Below are 21139 nucleotides of genomic sequence, written 5' to 3'. Positions count from 1 at the left end.
CTCTTTTTTTCTCTTCCCAAGCTCATTGTGCCTCCCTCAGGCAGATGAGTGAACTGAGCCCTGACATAAGGACTTTATCCTTGTATCTTTCTGAATACATGACATGAATGGTCTTTTATCATGGCCATCCTTGATAATGGATATTCAAACAATCAACTCAACTCAACTCAAACTTTATTTATAAAGCACATTTAAAAACAAGTGAGGTCGACCAAAGTGCTGTACAGGTTGATACATACATACATACATACATACATACATACATACATACATACATACATACATACATACATACATACAATAATATACAAATAATATACAAATAATATACATATAATACATGAAGTGCCATATTTACAACGGGTTAGGACAAATGCTAAGATACTTAAGTTTGGTTAAAAGCCAGGGAGAAAAGGTGCGCTTTTAAGGAGGATTTAAAAACCTCAAATGATCCAGCAGATCGGATGTGCCAGGGCAAATTATTCCACAGCCTAGGGGCCGCTGCCACAAAGGCTCGGTCACCTTTGGTTTTTAGTTTTAATTTAGGGGCAACCAGTAGCAGCTGGCTAGAGGATCTCAGTGTTCTGGCGGGGGTGTGGATATGAAGAAGCTCGGTTAAATACTGGGGGGCTAAGCCATTACGAGCTTTAAAAACAAACAATAAAATTTTAAAATCTATTCTAAAAGCAACCGGTAACCAGTGTAGTGACGCCAGGACAGGGGATATGTGGTCACGCTTGCGTTTGCAATGGATGGAGCAAGTACAAACACTATACATACAGTAGGTACAGAATTTGCAGTGGATGAATAACATCAATATAAAATTATTTTTTATTTTGATGTCATTTGCTCTCTGTGTGTACAACTAAATCACTGATTTGACATTTAAATGCCTGTGTAAGTCTCAAACAGGCATGTCCAAAGTCCGGCCTGGGGGCCAATCACAGCCCACGGTCAGATTTCATTTTTAAATAATATATTATTTGTTGCCTGCTAGGATTGTCAGATACTGTATGGCTGGAAGATTTGACTTTTTCTGTTGACATTTGAATGTGCTAAACGTTAACCTCTAAGGACATAATTACTGATATTATGTAGATGTGGCAAATTATTACATTACATTACATTGCATTTAGCAGACGCTTTTATCCAAAGCGACTTACAGAGGAGGACATAAGCTGAGAAAGGTGTAAAGGAGCACAGAGTAGTTTGTTAGTTTTGTTAGGCAGGGAGGCAGTCTTGAAACAGAAAGGTTTTTACAAGTTTTTTAAAGGTAGAAAGGGATGTTGCTGTTCTAGTAGCCGTTGGTAGGTCATTCCACCATTTGGGGACAACCCAAATATTACTTTCTGAATGATTTTGTGAAAGACGATAGCGAGTGAGACGTTTCAAACTGAAATGTGCACAGATTCGCAGACTTTGACAATGAAAATAACATTGTCACAGAACATGTGCATGTTAGTATCTTCACTATCATCAATATTATCTGTTGTTCTGATGTTATGTGATGTTTGATCTGAACGCCGGTCCAGCAGGTGGCGGCAGTGCAGTTTGTAACGCAGCGCACCAGCTGCCAACACAAACAAAAAGGAAAAAGAAGAAGAAGAAGAAGAAGAAGTGGTGGTGGAAAGGATTGCTTAGCCTGAATGTGCCTCCAAATATGTGACAAACGCGAGGTTACGCAAACTCCGGAGACACTCTCCACTTTGACTGCCATTTACTGCACAGCATGGCGGGCTCTCAGTGTGTTCGGGACGTGGACACAAAGCCGAGGAGGACTGCTGCTGTCTCTGCTGCTCTGCTTGTTATTGTAGCTAGCGCCAGCGCTAGCTGAGTTAGCATTGACCGTGCTCGTCTTCGACCTCGGCTGGAGCCGATGTTGATTCATCGCTGCGGGGCAGAAAAACCCGCACAGACGAGGTAACTGTGGAGCTGGCTGCGGCCGTAAACAACTGACCTGAGCGATGTTTATGTCACGTTACGTAATTGGCAGCCGCCAGTGTTTTAGGCGAGCCTGTAGTGCACGGTGACGTTTCTCGACGAGTAAAAATTAAGCACACACCGCTGCATGCTTTCAGAGGAGACAGCTCAGTTACAATGGTTTAACAGCCTGATGCAGCATGCATGAGCTCTAAGCGTTATTGCTGTCTGCACGGTTGTTGTTGTTTTTCTTTGAGATGGAGCAGCAAATAGCAGCCGGAGAGAGGGCTCCGGTTCTTCACAACACATCGCAGTGAGTAAAGTCTGTGCAAGAGGACGGGGATCATGTCTTGCAAAGCCGCAAAGGACAAGAAGTCCAGCTTCAGCAAGAAGCTGTTCAGGCGAGGCTCTGTGCGCTCTGTGGGCAGCTTCATGAGCAGAGTCCTAAGGACACTGACGGCGCTGTCTCACTTTGGATCTGAAGTGCAAACAGAGGAAGAGAAAGATGATGGAGGCTTCTCCACCTTCAAACCTGGGAGTAAAGATGTGCCCATGGATGATGGGGATCTCAGTTTCCTATCCGGAGAGAGGATTCCTGGGGTGTCTGGGCTTAAAAACCACGGGAATACCTGCTTCATGAATGCCATCCTGCAGTGCCTCAGTAACACTGAACTCTTTGCTGAGTACCTGGTTTTGGAGCACTATAAAGACGACGAGCTGGACGAGGCGAAACCAAAAACGAACGGCGTGCATCTGCAGAAGAAGGGTCCTCTGGCCAAAGGAGAAGTCACAGAGCAGCTGTCTGGACTTGTGCGTGCTTTATGGACGTTTGAGTACACCCCCCAGCACAGCAGGGACTTTAAGGTAAATTCATGTTCTCTAATGGTGCACACACTTAAAATGCCACTGCCGCTGACCCGCAACGCTGCTACACAAATGATGTTTTGAGATTTTTGACCTTGTAATGTTTGGCCCCGTGCTGTGTGTCGCAGAACGCCGTGTCGAAAAATGCCACCCAGTTTAAAGGAAATGCTCAGCACGATGCTCAAGAGTTTCTACTGTGGCTGCTGGACAGGGTCCACGAGGACATCAACACAGTCAACCCCAACAGCAGGCCTCCTATAAAGGTGAATTTAGAGGACTTGTGGATGTCCTTACAGACACAGTTTGTTGTTTTATTGAAAAACACTGAATGCCCGCCATTACAGACCTGAACGTTAGTTGATAACTGAATATTTCCCCTTTATTGCTTATTGATACACTTCTTTGTTTCTGCTGTGTTGTTACATTGCATTGTAACTTACAGGTGTTTGAATTGTCACTTGGTGTGTTGTGTCTTATAAATGAGCTGCAGTCACAGTCTGGCTAAACAAGGCTTGCCTGGTCTTGTTTTCTCTTGATCTCTCTTCTCCTGGAACTAGTCAATAACAACAGAGTATATGACGGCTTTCACGTTAATCTTATAAACCCTGAAAGATTGGTCTTATTTATTATAAATCTAATAAAAACCTGTTCGTGTTTGTTCAGCCACCTATTGAAGAAGATGACCAAAGCTTAGAGGGGCCATCACCTCCTCTCTCTGCTGGGTCGTTTGTACAAGAACTGTTTCAGGCTCAGTACAGGTAGGCTTTTTGTCCAGTAAAAGATCAATATTTTTTTTTCCAGTACGGCCACATGATCTCTCTGCTTTATTAACAGACCTTATTTTGTCCCAACAGGTCTTCTCTCACCTGCCCACATTGCCAAAAGCAGAGCAACACGTTTGATCCCTTCCTGTGCATCTCCTTACCGATCCCACTGCCACACACACGGTGAGTTACTTTCTTGAGAACAGCTGACATGTTTTTGCACGTTCATGACTAATTATTTCTGGCTTATAAGTTTTATGCACTAATCACGTGTGCATAAATAAAGTAAACATGTACTGTATTGGTACAAAATCCATTTATAAAGCTTTCGAAAATGTTCTTTCTACATCTTTTTCTACCCTCTCAGCAAGCACATTGTGTATAAGTTAACTTTCATTGAAGATTAAACTGTGTATCTGTGTGTGGGTTGACAAGTTTAAGAGAACCTACATCAGTGCGTGCAGTTACAGAAGAAGGAATGTAACCTGGTGTGTTTAGAGGAGTGTGTGTGGGGGGTTGAGAGTGAAAGAGGAGCAGCAAACAGGTATGGTAGGAGTGTGAACATTGCAGTTTCAAACCAAAACAACACTGTGTTCCTTTTTGAAGTGTCTTCACTTCAGTCTAGGAAAATTTTACAGGCCAGAAAATTTCAAAAATGTGTAATGGGAGGAAAAAATATCTTTACATGATATATAAATCATGACTGTAAAGCAGGAGAAACCCGCTTGCATAGTAAAGTATCACATGTATGTACCTGTCTTTACCAGGCCCCTGTATGTGACGGTGGTCTACCAGGGGAAGTACTCTCACTGCATGAGGATTGGAGTTGCTGTTCCCCTCAACAGCACGGTCTATCGCCTCAGAGATGCTGTGTCACGTGAGACCAAGATCCCAATGGACCAGGTGCTATTCCTGTCTCTTATCAGCTCAGGGTCTGACACAGTGAGGCTATGTTACAGTCACACAATGTTAGCACAGTATTCCTAAAGTCAGTCCTATCTCTGAACAGTAGTTTGTCCTAAAACAAGGTTTTTTTTTATGAAGCGGGCTCAATGCATGATTGGAGAATATGACAAGTTGACCTTAGGGCTGCAACAACAACTGAGTGCTAACATTGATTGAAGCGGGCAGGATGAAAATGCCACAGGAGTAAATATTAAGGAGTGCTAAAGCAGAAATAGGAGTGATATTGTTGCGGTAACAGTAAAAAGCATTGATACAAATGATTAAATGTGCTCCTTTTTTTCCCCCCCGCTTTCAGTTTGTTTTGACTGAAATGTACTACGATGGTTTTCACCGTTCATTTTGTGATGATGATGACGATCTTGACATCATTCAAGAGAGCGATTCCATATTTGCCTTTGAGACACCAGAGACCTTCAAACTGGAAAACATTCGCACAAAAAGAGGTAAAATTATATTTTTGCAGCTTTTTTTTTTTTTTTATAGGAGGCAGTTTTATGGAGATATGTTTGTGCCTTTCACAGGAAGTCTTCTGGCAAACCTGAATCATAACAACTTGAAGTATGGGACAGAAATCAGCAGGACTCCATCTTTCATGCAGGGAGCCATGACTCCTTTAACTGCATCACCCAATAAAAACGTGGCACCTGAAAAAATGATCCTACTGGTGTGTAACAGAGCTTGTAGCGGCCACCAAGGAAAAAGGTACTACAGTCAGAGCAGTTAATGTTCTGTGATGTTAACTTGTATTGTGTCTGTTTTATGACTGTTTAACACGTGCTCTTCATCCATGTTTTTGTCAATAATAAATAATAGTGTATCATAATAACACAATATCCAGTTAGTTTTTGGTTGTTTCCAAGAATAGTTGACAATAACCGCTAACAGAGCTCCACATATGATGTTGTTTTAGATTTGGGCTGCCTTTTGTACTGTACATGGAGCGCACTGTGACCTGGGATGCTCTACAGAAAGAGATCCTGGAGAAAATGCGTCATTTATTGAGGCCTGGGGTCTACATTCAGGTAGGAAGCGAAACCACGTTTTTCTGATTGCACCCTGTTAGTAAGAGAGATGTACTAGTCTCACAGAGATATTGACGGTGGTGTCTTTGTGTGTAGGTTGGACCTTTCAGCCTCCGGGTGGTTGGCGTTGTTGGTATTACCTACCTCCTTCCTCAAGATGAGCGACCACTGTGTCACCCAACTGTGGATAGGTCAGTTTTTAAAGAAATATCTGTTTACTGCTGAATTAGGCCTGAGAGTTACAACCTAATATCTGTGTTGTGGTTCATTTTGAATGAGATGTAATGTTGTGATTTTTCTTGTAATTACACAAATTCAACTGTTTTTACTGCATCATGTATCTGTGTTTTCAGCATGTGCTTTCATAAACCTGCTCACATAATGCCATTCATGTTTAAAAGTGGCAAAACAGACAATAAGATTTGAATATTAGAAGGCAGACTACACAGATTTTGTTTAAAAATACCACATTACTTGAGCTCAGTCTAGGAAATTTAGATATTTAAAATCAAGAGTTTTCTAAACATTAATTTGAGTGAAAGGTGTAGCTGAAAGACGCTGAAATCAAAGCAAACACTGTGTATACATATGCACACAAAGGCAACAACAGGCCTGATCATGTGTAAGGCTGTAAAGTTGAAATTACTTCCATTTTGTCCTTTTAATCTTCTCTATTCACACATGACCCATCAGTCTTGTTCCTCTCAGGCCTGACGAGCCCTGACATGATTCTGACAGTTTAGTATGTTTGGCTTATTACCCATCCAAGTTCACAACCGAAAAACAAGTCACGATGATGACGCCCGATAGAGGTGCATGAATCAAAGTGAAATCAAAGTTCTTGCCATTACGGCTTAACAAAAGCTATCACAGCGAAATATGTATCAACTTTAACTACATGTTGAATTTTCCTTCACGTTGACCACACCAGTGACATTAATTAAGGCATATAATATTTCATTTATAAATGACACCTGACTACATGTCTTCATTTCTTTCCACTACAGAGCATACAAGTCCTGTGGACAAGGGGGGCCACCACATGTGAAAATTGTGGTAGAGTGGGACAAAGAGACCAAGGACTAGTAAGTCAAAGAGATTAATATTTGCTAGAGGTCTGTTTTGTTTTGTCTACACTGTGTTTTTCTCTCCACCGAATGAAAAGAACGTTTTGACATTTATTTGCACTACAAAACAAAACAAAAAAGCATGACTGTTTGTGAGACATGCATACACCAGGTGAGATTTGATTCAATCATGGTGTTCATTTGCAAGAACTGGTTAAGCCACTCATTCTAATAACTTGCCTGTAGACATGACAATGAGTCTGTAATTTAATGTAATTTCATTAAAAGCTATCCATTAAGAGACCTATGAACAAGCTTGTCCGTGTCAGCAGTTTTGTGGAAACCACTCTTAAGATGACGGAAGTTTTAAAGTCAAACACTAAGAATTATGAAATAAATGAATCTCGCAGCCAACACACAAAAACAATCTCGCCCACACATCACTGCGCCTACATTTGTAAAGCAGCAGAAACCTGCACAGGACAGCCACTGTTGGGGGGATGGGCGGAGCGCGTCCTTGACACTGACCAAAGTGAGTGACAGACTGACCTCTGTTTGGTTTAGCAAGAACAGCCATACAGAAATGGTGATTAGGGCTAACTGGGCCAATGAAGCTAAGCAGTCATGAGAAGCTGCTGTCAGAGCTTTGACAGTCACTAGAAGCACACCCATGGCTGTTTGTAGAATTGGTACTTGTGTTGTTCCAGCTACGCTTGCAGGTTAGAGGTTAACTACCCAGAATATACTACGTGGTTTTACAGACTCGTCACCCACTCAAATGCACAGGACGTTCAGGCATTAACACTCCTTTTATATCAATGTCATGGTGTAAATCAGCCCCCAGCGGTTGACTCTATGTCAGCACTGGCCTTGCAAAGGTTGGTGTTATTTAAAACAGTAGATGGTGCATTGAGCCATTTTCAACCGATGAAGCATTGATTTTTTTTTTTTTGTAAGAATGTCAATATTGATTATGATTGATTGATGTGTAAGCGGGCAGTACCTCTTTAACAAGGCTAACAGGACTAAATCTGCTTCGAGCACTTGAAATGTAGGTGCCTCCTACTATTTTTTTTCTCCTGCTATTTATCATGTCACACGCTTTTCAAAAATAAACTTGCTTAATCTATTTACAGATCTGCTTAATTTGTAAACACTTGTGGTTTTTTTTAAACCAAATAAACACCAGAGTCTGAAGGTCCGCCTACACAATCAACATGTCTGCTCTTATTTCCTCACTCAAGCTAATTACTATGTTGTGTGGTTAACACACACACACACACACACACAAACACACTGGTGAAATGGAAGTCACATCTTCATCAAAAGTGTTTACGACAAGTGTTTTATTTTTATTTTTTCTGGGTTGAGACTAAAGTAATATGTGGACTAAAATCCACCTTACCAGTTTAGTGTGATCGTCATGTATAATCCGCAGGATCAGTTATCAAAGGACAAACCGCATTACTGTTGTGTTAAATAATTACATCAACCGTTTTGTCATGTCATTTTGATATGAGAAGCAGCTGGGCCGAACTCTCATGACAGATCTTATGATCCTCACATGTCTTTGCTGCTTGAATGAATGGACGACTGTGCTTCCTGTTCTCCACAGTCTGTTTGGACACACTGAGGAGGAGTACATTCCTGATGCTGAGAGTGTGTATCTGCACAGAGAACAACATCATCAGCCCCAGGCCTGCACCCTCGCCCAGTGCTTTCAGCTCTACACCAAGGAGGAGCAGGTAAAATTGGGATCGTGCACGTAGACAGTGCACGCATACACAAATACACACATAGTTACGGCCCTGTCAGTAATTTGACACCAGAAAATAAACTTTAGATTTGCCATGACATGTGTTCAGTATATTTTGAAGAAGCCTCACATTTGTCCGCCCACCATTATTATTATTATTATTCTGCTGAAGTTGAGAAAGCTTTTCACTCTCTGTGGTTTTACTGTGTATTTGACTCCTAATGCTACGTTTGGTATAAACCAGAAATTCTGAGCACAGACCTACATATACATTGTGGTTGTGTGACTTGCCTGCGATTGCTCTGGAGGAGAATAGAGCTTGAGAAAAACTCAGGGCCCCATCCTGTGTGAGGCCTATTTTATAAGCAGTGTGGTTGGAGCTCGTCCTTGATTGGTTCTGTGTGTGTTTCAGCTGGCCCCAGACGATGCCTGGCGCTGTCCTCACTGCAAGCAGCTGCAGCAGGGCCGCATTAAGCTCAGCCTGTGGACGCTGCCGGATGTGCTCATACTGCATCTGAAGAGGTTCAGACAGGTATTTCAGCCCAACCAAACCTCAGAACTTTTATGGCACTGACCGTGTCACAAGGTGTCCAGCACTGATTTAAAAAAAAAAAAATAAATAAATAAAAAAAAATTGCATCAAATTTATAGTCTTGTTTACTTGTTTTTGGAGTTCATGTATAAAGTTCATGAATAAACTTAAAGTTTTTGTCTGGTTTAAACACATGTAGTGTCTTGTACTGCCTTTGTTTAGACAATATTTACCATTAAAGATCAGTGGCTTCATTTGGTTATATTTCTGAAAGTGCTGCAGGATTCTTGCTTTGATATAGGTGTTGAAAGTCGGATATCATGTAGGCACCACCACCAGACTCACTTGAGGTGTTTTTGTTTTTTTAAGAGATTTTGTTTTTCAAGGGCAATATGCTGCAAATGTTAAGCAGGCTGGAGCTGATCTGTTTATCTTGTCATCTGTTTCAGGAGGGGGACCGGAGGGTGAAGATGCAGAACATGGTGAGGTTCCCGCTGATGGGCATGGACATGGCACCTCATGTGGTCAAGAGAAGCCAGAGCAGCTGGAGTTTACCTTCCCACTGGTCGCCATGGAGACGGCCATATAGCTTGGGAAGAAACCCAGATGACTACCTGTATGACCTGTATGCTGTGTGCAACCACCATGGGAACATGCACGGAGGCCACTACACAGGTAATGCTTTGAACAGTTGTTCCAGTTCAAAGTTAATGAGTATCATCGTGATATAATTCTGTGTTTGACCCGTTCATCCCTTTGCTTTGCACCCACAGCCTACTGTAAGAACTCCATTGATGGTCAGTGGTACTGCTTTGACGACAGCGAGGTTTCGCCAGTAGCTGACGATGACGTGTGTCAGCAGACGGCCTATATACTGTTCTACCAGCGCAGGACGGCTATTCCCTCGTGGTCGGCCAACAGCTCTGTTGCTGGTCCGTATTCCTTTCCTTCTGTGTGTCTTATATCTTCTCCGTTTCGCATTCCAGTCACATTGTGGTGAAGACTGTCGAGAATGTTTTATTTCAATATTTGCATGAACATTGCAAAAAGGTATGCAACAGTACTATTACTATACTACTGAATACTGTTTGAAGCTAATGCCGTAATGTTCTGCAACATATAGCTTTTTTGCTTGCATGTAACATAACAAACTCATAGTTGTAAAAGCAAGTCATGTAAACATCTTGCAAGTCAGAAATTCTCATTTGAGATGTTTTATTATCTTTTTATGCAGGTTCCACCAGTTCATCCCTGTGTGACCACTGGGTCAACCGGTTACCTGGCAGTAGACCTGCCAGCTTGGCCTCTGGAGCCTCATCCAGACGCACCTCTCTGGCATCACTGGCTGAGTCTGTGGACTTTCCAGGAGAACGCAGTGAAGATGACGGTGAGACGATGCTTATAGTACAAGGCAAAAGTTTTGGACACACCCTCTCATTCAGTTTATTTTTATCATTTTCTAAGTTGTAGATTAACACTGAAGACTTTAAATTATGAAATAGCACATATGGAGTTATGTAGTAAACAAAAAAAGTTTAAGCTAATCATTCCAGGTGACTACCTCATAAAGTTGAAGAAGAAGAATGCAAAATATCTACTTAAAATATCAAACATATGTTGCTTCGTTTATACTTTTTTGTTTACCACATAATTCTACACGTCATCTTACCACAGTTTTGATGTCTTCAGTGTTAATCTACAATAAAGACTGGTACTATATATTTGTTTTAATTAATTTGATTTTACAGGGGTCAGATAATAGTTATTTGTGATTGCACGCACATCAGCTGCTGCTGTTTTCTGACTGATTTCTTTTTAAAATTTCAGGTCACAGTTCTAACAGAGACACGACCTTCAGTGTTAGCTTTTGATTTTGAACATTTTAGATGCAAAACTATGTTAAATTAATTCCATTCGTCCATCCACCCACCAGGTGTGACCAGGCTTTTTTAAAATTCAGCACACTAAAACAAATATTAAACAGAATACATGTGGTGAACCATCAGACACCAGTGACGAAAGAAAACTGCTTCAAAGAGAGAAGCCTTGCTTTTATTGTATTCCACCTTTGAAAATGAGCAGCACAAACCTTTGTGCAATGTGCAATGTTGCCTCCACTGACAATACTTCTGTTGGAATCAAAAGTAGCACCAAGTTTTCACCTTGGTTCTTTTATTGTCAGGAACTTGTAACTACACATGCCAACTCTACAATTCATTAGTAAAAATTTAACATATAAGAGGGAGAATATTCCAGAGACGAGGCAGAAAGTGACACAATATATGACTGAGACAAGCGAAAGCGACAGAACTCTGTACTGAGGGAAACCTCACATACCCGGTGAATCCAAATGGAGACAGATGTTGGCTTGAGCTGCTGTTTGTGGTTAATATAAATGTAGGCTCTGTTTCTCCTTCCAGAATACAGGGTCAGCTCAGTCCCCAAATATGTTGGCCGGGCAAACTGGTATTTAGCTAAAACTTTCACAGATCTCAAGCTTCCAAATACTTTTTGCACAGCAGTCAGTTTGACATGAAATAGTAGCATAACATAGCACAGGTGTTAGCAATGATAGTAATGAATGGTTCTGTTACATTTAGTGCAGCTGCTGAGCCAACATGCGCAATAGCAGCACCCTGACTGTTTGACCTGAATGATACAGAACCTTAATTACTGTCATTGGTAACAATGATAGTTTACTCTCATAATTCATGTCGAAATGGCTGCTGCAAAACTCATTTGTAGTAATTGTTTACAGATGTATTACTATTTTACTTCCTCCGTTTTGTTTTGTTTTTTTGCCACAAATGAAAAAATACTTGGGAAGTAAAAGGACAAAGCTGTGTGATGAGTTTTCTTGTTATGTTTAAATTTCTCATGCTGCATTGCATGAAGTTATTTATTTTTTGGTACTTGGAAAATTGTTGTAAAATTTGATTATTCAGGGTTTCCAGGAGCTCTTTAAGTCTAGCTGATGTCAAAATGTTTCCTTGTTTCTAGGAGGATTCTCTGTCCGCCCTTTTGTAAGGAGCATCCAGCGTCAGAGCTTGTCCTCGAGGTCGTCCATCGCCAGCCCTTTAGCCTTCAGCGACAGTGGGATAAAGCCCTCTTGGTCTCTGTCTGCGAAGCTGCACATGAGATCCAACTCACCTTCACGATTCTCCCTCGACTCGCGATGTTCTCCTCCTTTAGAGAGGATAGGAGAGGCCGGTGATGATAAAGTTTCCACGTCATGTTTTGGCAGCTACAGTAGACATGAACGCTACTTTGGCAGTAGGTCTCCCCTCTCTATGATGGAGAGCAACTTGAGTGACCAGGACAACAATAAGCGGTTCCTAGACATGATGTACTGCAGGGCTCCCACTCCAGTGGAGAAGAAGAGCACCAAAAATGAGCCAACTGAAAACAACAACCAGATTACAGCTATAGACCAAAACATCTTACCCGCCCAAGGTACTCCCCCCAAAGAACAGAAACGTAAGAGCAGTATCGGAGGATTTGGCCAAAAGGCAGAAGGCACAGGCTCCATAAAGAGTTCCAGCAAAGTGGAGCAAGAGAAATCCTCCAAAAAACGTTTGTGCTCAACCCACAAGACCTCCACTTCTGAAACACCTTCCACTACACCTGTGAAAGGAAAAAAGACAAGCAATACTAAAGAAAAGAGTGCAAGTGCCAAGAAAAGCACCTCTACGCCCAGTGGAACCCCGTCAAAAACGAAGGAGGCAACGCAACCTGTAGAGGCAACGCCACAACATAAGCCATGCGTCCGCTCCACACCTCAGTCCTCAGCTTCTCCCTCGCCAACAACAAAGAAGGGTTCCAGTGTCGCTGATAAAAGCACCACAAGTAGTCGGAAGAAAATGGTAGAGAGGAGCTACAGTAGAGATTCTATGCACACTAGTCCCCTGGTCGATGGTCACCGGGGCAGCTCGCTAGCCCGGTCTTCGCTGTCCAAGAGTGGGGAAAGCAACCGACCTGAGAGGAGATTTTTGAGGAGCTCCAGCAGCAGCTCTTCTGTGACCAGCCTGCGCTCACCCAGTGTATCCACCAGAGACCTGCAGCGCAGCAGCAAACCTGAGGAAAAAGGGTTGTCTTTCTTCAAGAGTGCCCTCCGACAAAGGGAAAGCCGCCGGTCGGCTGATTTAGGAAAAAGCAGCATGCTTGCCAAAAAGTCGTCAGAGAGGACATGCAAGCAGAATGGACAAGCCAAGGACATCAGCGGTGATAAGGGAAAGACAGGAGATACTGTGTCTTCCCAGACATCTATAGAGACTCACGGAAATGAGACAAAGTCAGAGACAAAGGCGTCTTCCAAGCCCCCCGGCTCTCTCAGTCGCACTCTATTAAACGTTGGCAAATCCAAGTCTTCCACTTCTGAAGTAAGTCTCAAGTCTCCCGCAAATGGGAAGAAGCCTCTAGAAAGGATGGCATCTTCCCGAAAGCTGTCATCAAGCATGCAATCTCCTGCACGTACAACACAGAGGCCTCAATGATACATGCATAAGTATATTAAACTTACATAATGCAGCTATTTTCTTTGTGCCTAAGTTTCAGTGTGCAGCAGATACATTTTTGATGTTATGCTTTTTTTTGACACTGACATCAGATTCAAATGCTGGTTTTGAGGTTTGGATATTGGCAGCCAGCCTTGAGTATTTTAGCTGTGCTGGATAATAGCTAAAGAACTGCAATACATTTGTATGCAAAAAAAATCCTGATATGTTTCCAATTGTAGTTTTTAAAGCAGTGTATTCTAGTCTATTCTAGCATACATGAGTACATGAGCATGCCATATGCATTCAGCCGTACAGCACAACCTGTTCGATTGTGTGCACTGGAATCCTCTGTGACATCTTGAAATCCAATTATCTTTCCTTCAGACAAGAGGCTTGTTATATCTTTGCATCGCTGCAGTATGTTTAGTTTGCTTATAAAATATCCTGCTGATTTAAAATGCAGCAGTTTATACCCTTTAAAAAAAAAAATAAGTGGATTTCTTACCCACTTAATTTTGGGGGGTTTCTGTCTTTTAGTTTGTCCTTAAATTGATTTTCTTATATGCACCAAGAATGCATAATTTGTCTTGTAAAGTAACTTCTGAAGTGATGCATTCTTCAGATTTCAGATGGAAATTAGCTGGCTGCCAATCCTCAAACCTCACCGCTGTTATATAAAGCATTTTAAATCCCACATCAGTGAGAACAGAACCATAACATCAAAAACATTATCTGAACAAAAACTGAAACTGAGTTGATATGCTCATTCGCACACACTTACAAAAGAGTTTCATTCCGAAATAACTGTGGCTGAGCGTTCGTAGTAGTTTTCATTTATTGTTTCAAAACCTACAATCAGTTTTTCACACACTTTCTCCAAACACCCCACGCATTGGTTAATAGGGGTATGAGTGGTTTTTGTCTGAAGCTATGGAGGAAAAGACATTAGTAAACTATATGTACTGATAAGTAATGTCACGTTTTGGATCTTGAGAGTATTGAGGATTGATGCATAACTGAAAATCCAATATTCACCTTCCTGATTATCAGAAACAGAATAGAAATACAAAGGGGGTGGCACCTGGACCAAAACAGAAAAGGGATTTGAGATGAAAACGAATGTTGGGACATATATTGAGACGATTTAAAACTTTATTTTTGTTAAATACCAGTACTTTTTCGACAGAAATGTATTTTATCAAGTTCGCTACTTTTTTCTCAAAAGGACGCCGTGTTTTGGAATGAAACCCTTTAAAATCAAAGTATATAAATATATATAAATATGTGTGTGTCTGTACAGATATTGACAAAGTATATAGTATATAACCCATTTTTTTCTCTTCCATGAGCAAGATGAAAATGATCTTAAGCGCCTTTCAATGCTGTACATGGAAACAAATAATTGCCTTTGGCAACATTGTAGTCTACTACTGTATGCATCACTGAGTAGGAATGTTGTATTGTTCGCACTTTGTATAGATAAAGTAGTTTTCTTTTACCCAGAACAGTCTCATATAAACCCACACTAACTTAATAATGTAATTATCTCATTTTTAATATGTTGTTTAATATGAGTTCAAGACATATTGTAAAGTGTCGTCATCAGGCCTTAGACTTGAAATGGTAAAAGGGTACGTTCATCTCAATGTTTTCAGGGGACATTTTAAGAAATCACCTCTTTACTACACCTGGTGCTGTAACAGACCGATACTCCTCTGGCACTGATATTTCTTAAATGAGCATAATTTCAAATGGTGATGTTCAGAACTGTGACCACACACTTCAGTGAACCAGAAACCTGTCGGCAGCATTTATCATAACCTGTGGTACCTCTCTAGAGAAGACGATACTTAACCATTTTTTTTTCTTCATCAGGCTGAAACAGAATATTGATAATGAGCCATTTAATTAATCATAGAACTACATGTATATTGTCTTTGTGCAGTTGTTGTCCAAATCTAGATATGCGCTCCAAATTATCTCAACTGATAGACACTGCGTGGTTCTTTCGAGGAAAAATGATAGAAGCAGCGGCAGGATATGGTCACTGCAGCTGATGCGATGCTTGCTGGTCTCGTTTTGAACAATCAGTTTTATCATTGTGGATTAACCCCACCTGCAGTTGCAATATTCATACATTAGATACCAGCATAGTGTATGTTTTGAATGAGGGAATGTGGTTATGCCATTGAAATCCAAGCATTAGTAAGTACTTTTTACTTTAAACATTTACTTCAAACACAGATCTACAGTATTCCATTCAACTGTTTCTCTGTAGCATCTACCAGGTTTACATTGGTTCTCAGATGGTTTCGGTAGGAAATACCACTCAGTTAAGATCTACGTATGTTATTTGAATGGTCAGTGCAGGGATTCAGCAGAGAGGTCAGAGAGGTTTTGATTTTGGACTATCTGGTACAAATCAATCAATTGCAACACATTTGCGGCACTTTTTTTTTGGTGACCTTTGTGAAAGCCTGAGAACAAACTTGTTGTCTGACCAGATAATATTTGTAACTCTTAAGATTCACAACAAACTGTTCACCGATCCACTGCTGACTGGTAGAATTGGTATATGGTGACACTTTTGATCCAAATTATACTCAGCATTTAATAGCCATCTGGCGTTTTACTAATTAGGCCATAGAAACAACAAAAACACAAACATAAATCATGTATTTGTTTACTCCTACCTGGGGTGGAACTGAAATAAATTTCTCTCCCAAGACATGAAACCAGAGCAGGGCTTCAGGATTGTGTCAGTCCATTCATCTGTTAAGTGATGAACATAATGACACTAAAATCTCAAATTGTATCCTCAGGATCTTCATCACTCTCACGACCTGACCAGCAGCCGAGTCTTCCAAACCATTGTGGAACCACTTCCACCGTACGAAAAAATGTAGTCGCTGCTGTGTTCTCACTGTCATTGACCATAGAAATAACATACTGCTGTTTAAACGTGGTCGTATTCCTCTTGCTGCTCTTTTCTACTTTACATTGTAATCTATCAGGAACCTGTGCATGGCACTTTGGATCAAAGCAGGACACTTTTTTGTAATTTTACCTGTTTTAACGTCTGTTTTAAGGTAGTAGTGGCTTGTGTGCATTTAGAGCTGGATCATACCATCGTACTTGTTTGTCCATTCATCCACTTGTTCAATCCAATAATGTAGCAAAACCCAGTCCATTAGGATACGAGGCCCTTCACTTTTCACATTTTTGTTTAGATTTTTGGGGTCAAGGATCATCAGACAGTACGAGTTGTTATCTATATTGCTCATAATATTTAAATAAGGCTCATAATTTGAGTATCCAAACAGTCCTTTTTATGAGACAAAAGACGTAATTCTTTTCCTGTACAGATTTTAAATCTGCAGCCTCTTCCCTTGTTTTACAACCATTTTTCATTCATCCATAATAATTTTGTTAATTGCCACCACATTGCCTACATTGCTGTTTGTTGTTTTTACAACATTAGATGAGACACAATGGCTCATTCAGTAGCAGTAGTAAAGAGGTCTGTAGTACATTGTTGAGTTGATTTGAATGTCTACAGTATCACTTTTGTCCAGTATATCACACAAACCTGCTGTTATTTATTGACATGAATTTTAATCAGTGGCTTCCAATCATAAAAACACTTTTTTTATTATGCTTAGGCCAACATACTAGTATAGCAATAATCCAATAATCATCTAACTCATCAATCAGATGAATTACAAAGTACTAAAAAGTGCAACGTAGCTGACCTTTGAGAGCTCAAAAGGCCATTGAAGACCAGCAAAGTACTGGGCTCTATATGACAAGTGTGTGTATATTCTAAATACATACCTGTTGAAACAAGATGTCAAAAATGTATATCTGATTTTCCTCTCGAGCTTTCTTCACTGCAGTTATTGTCTGTGTTTGTTTTGTTTTCAGTTGTCACAGGACAGAATTGAGGATGATTAAGGAATGTGGTATCGCATGAAAACGCTAATGCATGTATTTCATAAGCTATGCCAAGTAAAAAAAAGAAAAAGCAAAGCATGGCTGATATATTCCATTGCTTAATTTGCACATCATTCCAATATTTAGAATATTTCATCTGTACAGTTAAAAGGATTAAACTTAGACATCTTGCCAATATAAAATACTATTTAATGCCACATTTGCTTTTAACATTCTACCATTTAATGTTTTTTTAAATTATTTTTTCTCATAATTTTATTTTTGAATTCTGCTGATCTGTGCTCTCTGGGTGCTCCTACCAAACGGGTGGGTTACTGTTTCTTTTACTTTTGTTTTCTTTGACAAGATGTTTAATAATTACTGTTGTACACCAGCAGAAACAACACTATGGATGCGATAATCTGATATTGTGGTTAATAATTAGCCTCATGTATGTATGTGTGTATGTATGTATTGTGAAAAGCCTTCCATGAATTCACTTCAGCGATAAGGTTTGTGAACCCCTGTTGAAATGTTCTCAGCTGCATCAAAGATGTGGTCTGTCTCTAATATAAAAGCAACTCAAATATAAATATATATATATAGCTAAATGCAATAAAGAAAGATAGTGAATTTGTAGTTTTATATTACAGTATGTAACGAACAATGACATTAAAATGTAAATGTTCAGTTAAAACCTTTTGTATTATTTATGCCATCAATTGTTTCAATCATGATGTAATTTTTATGATTTTTTTTTAAACCGGCAGTTAATCTGCAAACTAATGGCAACTTCCAAACATGCTTTAAAGCAGCGTCACTATTTGTTTCTGATAACTGGTGAAGCGATTATAAAACATCAATCACTCTAATGGTTAGCAGAAGTTAATTAGGATTAGAGAGTCAGTTCATTGAGTTATTGTTGTGACACAGCTGTTTTTTGTTGTTGTTGTTGTTAACAGAGTCACAAAAAGTTCAACTTTTCTCAAGGTGAAACCAATAATTAATGCCGTTATTTGCAACATGCGTGTTTGCATAGACATTTAACCACTGAATCAAAGTTGCAATAACCACTGAAACGGAAGAATCTGAATCCGTCAGATACTGTAGTGTAACAGAGTATTTAATATTAATAGTAATACTCAAGATAAGAAACTTCACTTGTGAGTTTGGGGTCAAATGTTTGTTTGTTTTTTGGGCGGGGGGTAGATATTTGAAGACATTTTTTCCGATGTTAACACTACAAACAGACCATACTGAAACTTTTCAGGAGCCTTAAGTAAAACAAATAATGATGAACGGTTTATATGATTATTTGAATGATACAGAAACTGAGGAGCTGTTGAATGAATGAATGAATGTCAATCAATGATTGAGTCTCATTTAGTTCTTTTCCTTAAGCTAACAAAGAACACTACAGTGCTAAATGCAGAGCACGTCTTCCCTTTGACCTTTTTGTCTTTTACTTATGATATTTTTTTAATGTATCATTCATAAAGCATTTTGTAAAATATCGTTGCATTTATTATTACTGTATTCCTTGTTGTACCAGGGTTATGAGGTTGTTATTGACTTTACATTAGGGCCTCTGTTCCAGCATTTGCGTCTTAATTTTTTATCTTTATTTTCTTTTTCCAAGTGTTGTGACATTCAGTAGTTTCAACAAGTTCATAAGATGGTGTCAAAGTCTTCAATGTTAATTTATTTCTCTTTTGTTATCATGTATGCACTTTTGATGTTTTTTTTTGTTTTTTTTTATTTCTCCAAAAGGACAAATGTGTATATACTTTGTTAGTTTACTCATGCAAGTACAAAATGAAAAAATCTGATTAAAAATACTGAAATAATTCTAGTGGTGTGTTGTTATTAAGGTTTGTTTGAATGAGTTCATTCTTACACTAGAGGGAGCCTTTCTCTAACAAATTGTCCTCAGCAGGACTCTCGACATGTAGCTTGTGGATTCTGTTGGTTTATAGAGATTCACTGATGCAGCATTAAAAAAATAGGTAAACCAATATTAAAGTTAGTGTGTTTTATCTCACAGCTTCAGATGAATTCATGACCGAAAAGCCTGTGATCTCACTTGAGCCAGTAATTTTCAGATCTGATCAGACTGTCTCCATAAAAGCATTTGTGTTCTCACATGTTGTTCTGTAGCAACATGAGATACATTTTAAAGACCTTTTTATTTTAATGACCCATTCTTATCAAGTTTGGATCCTGGTGCGGATGAGCAAGCAAGTGTACAAGCACACAAATCTAATGCTCATTGTCTCGCTGCTGCAGAGACTATGTATTAGGTGAGACCTCAAGGCTGTGCAATACATCAGCGGCTCTAAATTTCTGGGCAGGATTATTATTTCAAGCTTCTCCTGACTGCAGAATATAGAGGGTGCAGGTGCTGGGATGTGCAGATGCAAGCATGTCTGAGCTCAGTTTGTACTCAAAGAGGGACGTCCACTTGTCATGATACTTTAGCACCTATATATGGCTTACATTATATATGACTGGAACCACAGTGAAAAGTTTTGCTTTCAGCTGAAATGTGAATGTTACGTCTTTACTGGGATCGAGATTTGCAAGTCATGTTCTTGGCTGGATCAAGATTAGATTCTAAGACTTAATCACATTAACAACCTTTATTGATTCATTAACTGTTATCCATCAACGTGTGCTTTAAAGTGTCAAAAATGAAAAATGATCAGTTTGAATCACTTATCACTGCAACCTACAAATAATTGCTAACTAGGATTGAAATTTTAATCAGCAGTAATAGAAGAAGCGCTCACATTCTTGACTTAAGTAATTGGCAACACAGTGTTAAAATTCTCAATGTAGTATTGCCAATAAAATGCACTTTAAGTATTATCATATATTTTTGGTTATTGATGCAAGTATCATTTTTCTATCTGCAATGTAACGACTCCAACTGTCAGATAAATGCAGTATTTTCCCTATATAAGTACTTTAAAATTGTTAGTACATGAACTCCACCACAATCAAAAAGTCATCAGTGCTCTTCTGATCTATGAATTGGTCATTCGGCTAGTCACTGTAATACTTCAGGATGAATACTAATAAAACCTTTAGAGGTCACTTCTTTGTATCACTTTGTATAGTGAACTGTACATAGTTTGTATGTATGACAGAATGTGATCATCTCCCACACCACCCAGCTGACTTCCAGTCAGTGGATCACCTGAAAGCAGCTGTTAAGCCACATTTTAGTATTTTAGTCCCACTTTCTGTCTATTTGACTGGCATGGACATGTTGGTTTATGCCATAAAACAGGGCAGCCAGTCAGCTCTTGGCTGAAATCCACCTCGTGAATCATTTGAAATTTCCTGGTAAGCAGAGGATGCCATTTACTCTTCTTCTCCAGTGCTTTTAAATGGAGTCGAAACCAACATCTGACTCCTCTCTCATGATAATATCAGTCTCCCATGGTACAGTGGAGTTACTTTAGCAATTCGCCTGTGGTTTTTATCTCCTTTGTCCCCTCTTTTGACTCCACCCCAGAGAGTGCAGAAAAAATCAATAACAATTGATTTTAGAAGGCTAGAAAAGGCGGTTGGAATTCAAGGGAAGAACCAGGAAAAGACAGAGACAGAGAGGTACGAGCAGAGAGGTGTGAGACCCTAAGCATAATATGCATGTGCTGGCACAGCTAAAGGTCACCAACATGAACCTGTCTGTAACAACAGATTATGAAGTGTGTAGGCCTCAGAGAGGTCTCACATATAAGATAGGAACAGCTTTGAATGGTCATGCCAAGTCATTTTAATCCATGAAGAGGAAGGTGGTCTCTCCCTTTAGCA

General features: G+C 39.8%; 1 protein-coding gene across 3 annotated transcripts; it reads left to right on the top strand.

The window, feature by feature from the left end:
- The first annotated feature begins 1534 nt into the window (after positions 1-1534).
- usp31 (ubiquitin specific peptidase 31) lies at positions 1535-19167 on the top strand. 3 transcript variants are annotated; one of them, XM_027284982.1, is made up of 17 exons: positions 1535-1920; positions 2178-2784; positions 2913-3047; positions 3448-3542; positions 3639-3731; positions 4316-4451; positions 4810-4957; positions 5036-5216; positions 5425-5536; positions 5633-5727; positions 6544-6621; positions 8219-8348; positions 8772-8891; positions 9341-9566; positions 9665-9823; positions 10126-10278; positions 11892-19167. In XM_027284982.1, the coding sequence occupies exons 2-17, from the start codon at positions 2266-2268 to the stop codon at positions 13382-13384; spliced, it is 3873 nt and encodes a 1290-aa protein (XP_027140783.1). In that variant the 5' UTR covers positions 1535-1920; positions 2178-2265; the 3' UTR covers positions 13385-19167. The 3 variants fall into 3 exon arrangements, with proteins under 3 accessions (XP_027140783.1, XP_019116067.1, XP_010728881.2); XM_019260522.2 differs by having other exon boundaries at positions 1535-2784; positions 11892-13270; positions 16210-19167; XM_010730579.3 differs by having other exon boundaries at positions 1535-2784.
- Positions 19168-21139: the final 1972 nt, after the last annotated feature.

Source organism: Larimichthys crocea, chromosome XII (genome assembly GCF_000972845.2).
Source record: "Larimichthys crocea isolate SSNF chromosome XII, L_crocea_2.0, whole genome shotgun sequence".
NCBI classification, from domain to species: domain Eukaryota; kingdom Metazoa; phylum Chordata; class Actinopteri; family Sciaenidae; genus Larimichthys; species Larimichthys crocea.
This window is presented reverse-complemented; position numbering and strand designations above follow the sequence as displayed.

Excerpts from the sequence above, each read along its gene's own strand:
- usp31 (XM_027284982.1), top strand. The coding sequence starts at position 2,266 with ATGTCTTGCAAAGCCGCAAAGGACAAGAAGTCCAGCTTCAGCAAGAAG. Across the intron at positions 5,217-5,424 it reads AGCGGCCACCAAGGAAAAAG|ATTTGGGCTGCCTTTTGTAC; the intron begins GTACTACAGTCA and ends ATGTTGTTTTAG. Across the intron at positions 8,349-8,771 it reads TCTACACCAAGGAGGAGCAG|CTGGCCCCAGACGATGCCTG; the intron begins GTAAAATTGGGA and ends TGTGTGTTTCAG.